The 3,162-nt window shown below is 39.2% G+C and overlaps 1 protein-coding gene across 1 annotated transcript; it reads left to right on the top strand.

Annotated features, from left to right (window-relative positions):
- Positions 1-491: 491 nt before the first annotated feature.
- Positions 492-3,041, top strand: LOC113232331. Its single transcript, XM_026467008.1, has one exon. It carries the CDS (start codon positions 492-494, stop codon positions 3,039-3,041), a length of 2,550 nt encoding a protein of 849 aa, XP_026322793.1.
- The last annotated feature ends 121 nt before the right edge of the window (positions 3,042-3,162 follow it).

Here is a 3,162-nt window from a genome sequence, read left to right as displayed (position 1 = left end):
AGTGAACTTGGAATATTTCGAGCAAATAGAACTTTGTGCATTGTTTACAAAATTTAACTTCATGTTTAATCTTAGTGCAATTTACCTACGTGTTAATCGGACTTGTTTTTCTATACCTATATTGAACTTTAAATTTACTTCAAAATGGAAAAGTTAATAAACGTTCAAGAAGATAGATTCGCACAAATAACCAAGGGTCAAATCAACTTCTATAAATCACCGAAATCCAGAATTACATTGAGTTATTTGGACACGCGTTTAGATAACCTAGAAAAAGTTTGGCTGTCATTTAAAACAACTCACGATGAGGTTATAGCTAATACAACGAAAGAAGATCGAACTAAATTGCTATATTTTCATACAAGTTACTTACTGTCACCTTTGGTACAGCGTCAGCTCCATATCTTGCCGTCCGAACACTAGTGCAAGTGGCAAATGATGAAGGTCACAAGTACCCTATTGCAGCTGAAATTGTAAAAAAATCATTCTACATGGACGATCTGCTAACCGGAGCAGCCGATGTAACTCAAGCCGTTAAAATTCATGACGAAGTATCTAATCTATTAAAAATGGCCGGATTTGAACTTCAAAAATGGTCGAGTAATTCAGAAGAGTTCCTGGAGACAATCAAAGAAAACACAGATAATAAAAATCAATTTGAAATAAAATTCGATAAAGTTATTAAGACATTGGGATTATTTTGGGACAGAGTTGATGACAAATTTAAGTTTTCTATTACCTTGCCTGATGATAAGAAATTTACAAAACGAAGCGTTTTGGCTGAGGTGGCGCGTCTATTTGATCCGTTTGGGTGGTTGGCACCAACGATTGTAAAGGCCAAAATCTTTATACAAAAGCTATGGTTGTGCACGTCTGGATGGGACGAACCATTACCTACACACCTGAAAGAAGAATGGCTACATTTTCGTGGACAATTACCACAGCTACAAAAAGTGGAACTGAATAGATGGATATTTATTGACTCAAAGGTTGACCGGGTGGAGTTACATGGTTTCGCCGATGCGTCCACAGCCGCCTACGCCGCAGTTATTTACATAAAAGTTGTACGCAAAGATGAAGTGAAGGTCTCGATCCTTGAAAGCAAAACTAAAGTAGCACCATTAAAACAAATTTCAGTACCCCGACTGGAACTATGTGCCGCTGTTTTGGTGGCAAAACTGCTCTCGGAAGCTGCAAATATTCTGAAAATACCAAAACAGAATATATTTGCGTATACTGACTCGATGGTGGTACTGGCCTGGATCGAAGGTCAACCATTAAAGTGGCAAACCTTCGTAGCAAATCGTGTTACTGAAATACAGAACAGACTAGATAATGACCGATGGAACCACGTGATTTCCGATGACAATCCCGCAGATCTGGCATCGCGCGGCATCGAACCAAAAGAACTGAAAAACAAAAACATTTGGTGGAATGGACCAAAATGGTTAATAGAAAACAATGCATTACCTAAAGAAAAGAAAAGAATTTCAGAAACAAACTTAGAGAAGAGAATACAGCACACGAAGACATTTCATGTGGAAAAAGAAAAATCAGTATGGGAAGGATACTCAACCCTAATTAAAACAGTACGAGTACTTACCTATTGTAGAAGATTCCTGAAACTAAAAGAAAAGAAAACAGTTAGAAAAGAACTACCAAATTACTTAACAAGCGAGGAAATGAAGGAAACTCTAAATAAATATATTAAAACGGAACAAGAAGAACATTTTGAAGAAGAAATAAAAGACATAAAAGAAAAAGGAAAGATAAAAAAAAGAAGCAAGTTACTGGCATTATATCCTTACCTGGACACTGAGGGCCTATTAAGGGTTGGGGGCAGAATTCAAGCGGCAGACGTTCCAGTAGACTACAAGCACCCAATAATCATCCCTAAAGATACTCACCTGGCCATGTTGTTGATCAAAGACGCACACTCGAAGTTACTTCATGGTGGAATGGCCCTCACAATGAACTACTTAAAGTCTCGATATTGGATTATTGGCTTGAAACCGTTGATAAAGAAGCACTACCGGGAATGTGTTATATGTGTGAGACACCGAGGGGCTACAGTGCAGCCGCAGATGGGAGATCTCCCAAGGGTTCGAATTAGCCCTGGAAGACCTTTTCACGCCAGTGGCGTAGATTTTGCGGGACCAATTCAGATGCGTGTATCAAAGGGTAGAGGTCACAAGGCCTTCAAGGGCTATATTTGTCTCTTTGTATGTATGAAGACAAGGGCAATCCATTTAGAAGCAGTCAGTGATCTGACGAGCCAAGGTTTTATAGCAGCTTTTCGCAGATTTGTATCGCGTCGTGGCCATTGCGCAGATCTGTACAGCGATAATGGTTTAAATTTTGTAGGAGCTGCAAAGGAACTAACCCTGATGCTCAATCACAGTATGACAGGGGTACTCAAAGAGATAGCAGAGATGATAAGTAATGATGGCACTACTTGGCATTTTATACCACCAAAGGCCCCAAATTTCGGAGGCCTCTGGGAGGCCGGAATAAAGGCCGTAAAAACACACCTGATAAAAACAATTGGAAATTCAACGCTAACGTTTGAGGAAATGTCAACTCTGCTCTGTCAAATCGAAGCATGCTTAAATTCAAGGCCAATAGGAAACTTAACAGATCACCCGAATGACATGGTATCATTAACACCCGCTCATTTTTTAGTTGGAGAACCTTTGATAACCATTCCAGAAAAACACAATACCGATGAATTCATTAGCCCGTTAAACAGATGGAGAATGCTACAAAAAATGTTGAAACATTTCTGGAATAGGTGGTCCAAAGAATTTCTACATACACTGCAACAACGCCACAAGTGGCAATCGAAATCAATCCCTCCTCAGGTTGGAGACATTGTAATAATTAAAGATGAAGATCTACCGCCAACTAAATGGTTACTAGCGAGAATTAAGGAATTACATACTGGACCAGACGGTGAAATAAGAGTTGCAACACTTAAATGTAAAAATTCTACACTTAAACGTCCGCTATCAAAATTGATTTGTCTACCTAGAGAGCAGTAGTACCAAGATATGGTTCCCCCATTGTACAATGGTGGGCGGGCGATTTTAAAGAACAGTGTTCTTGGTGGGCGGAATGAGAAGTGTAACAATGTGCGACAAATACAATTCAATATTCATTAGT

This window comes from Hyposmocoma kahamanoa, unplaced genomic scaffold (genome assembly GCF_003589595.1).
Source record: "Hyposmocoma kahamanoa isolate Upper Pololo Valley unplaced genomic scaffold, ASM358959v1 73977, whole genome shotgun sequence".
In the NCBI taxonomy this organism is placed as follows: Eukaryota; Metazoa; Arthropoda; class Insecta; order Lepidoptera; family Cosmopterigidae; genus Hyposmocoma; species Hyposmocoma kahamanoa.
This window is presented reverse-complemented; position numbering and strand designations above follow the sequence as displayed.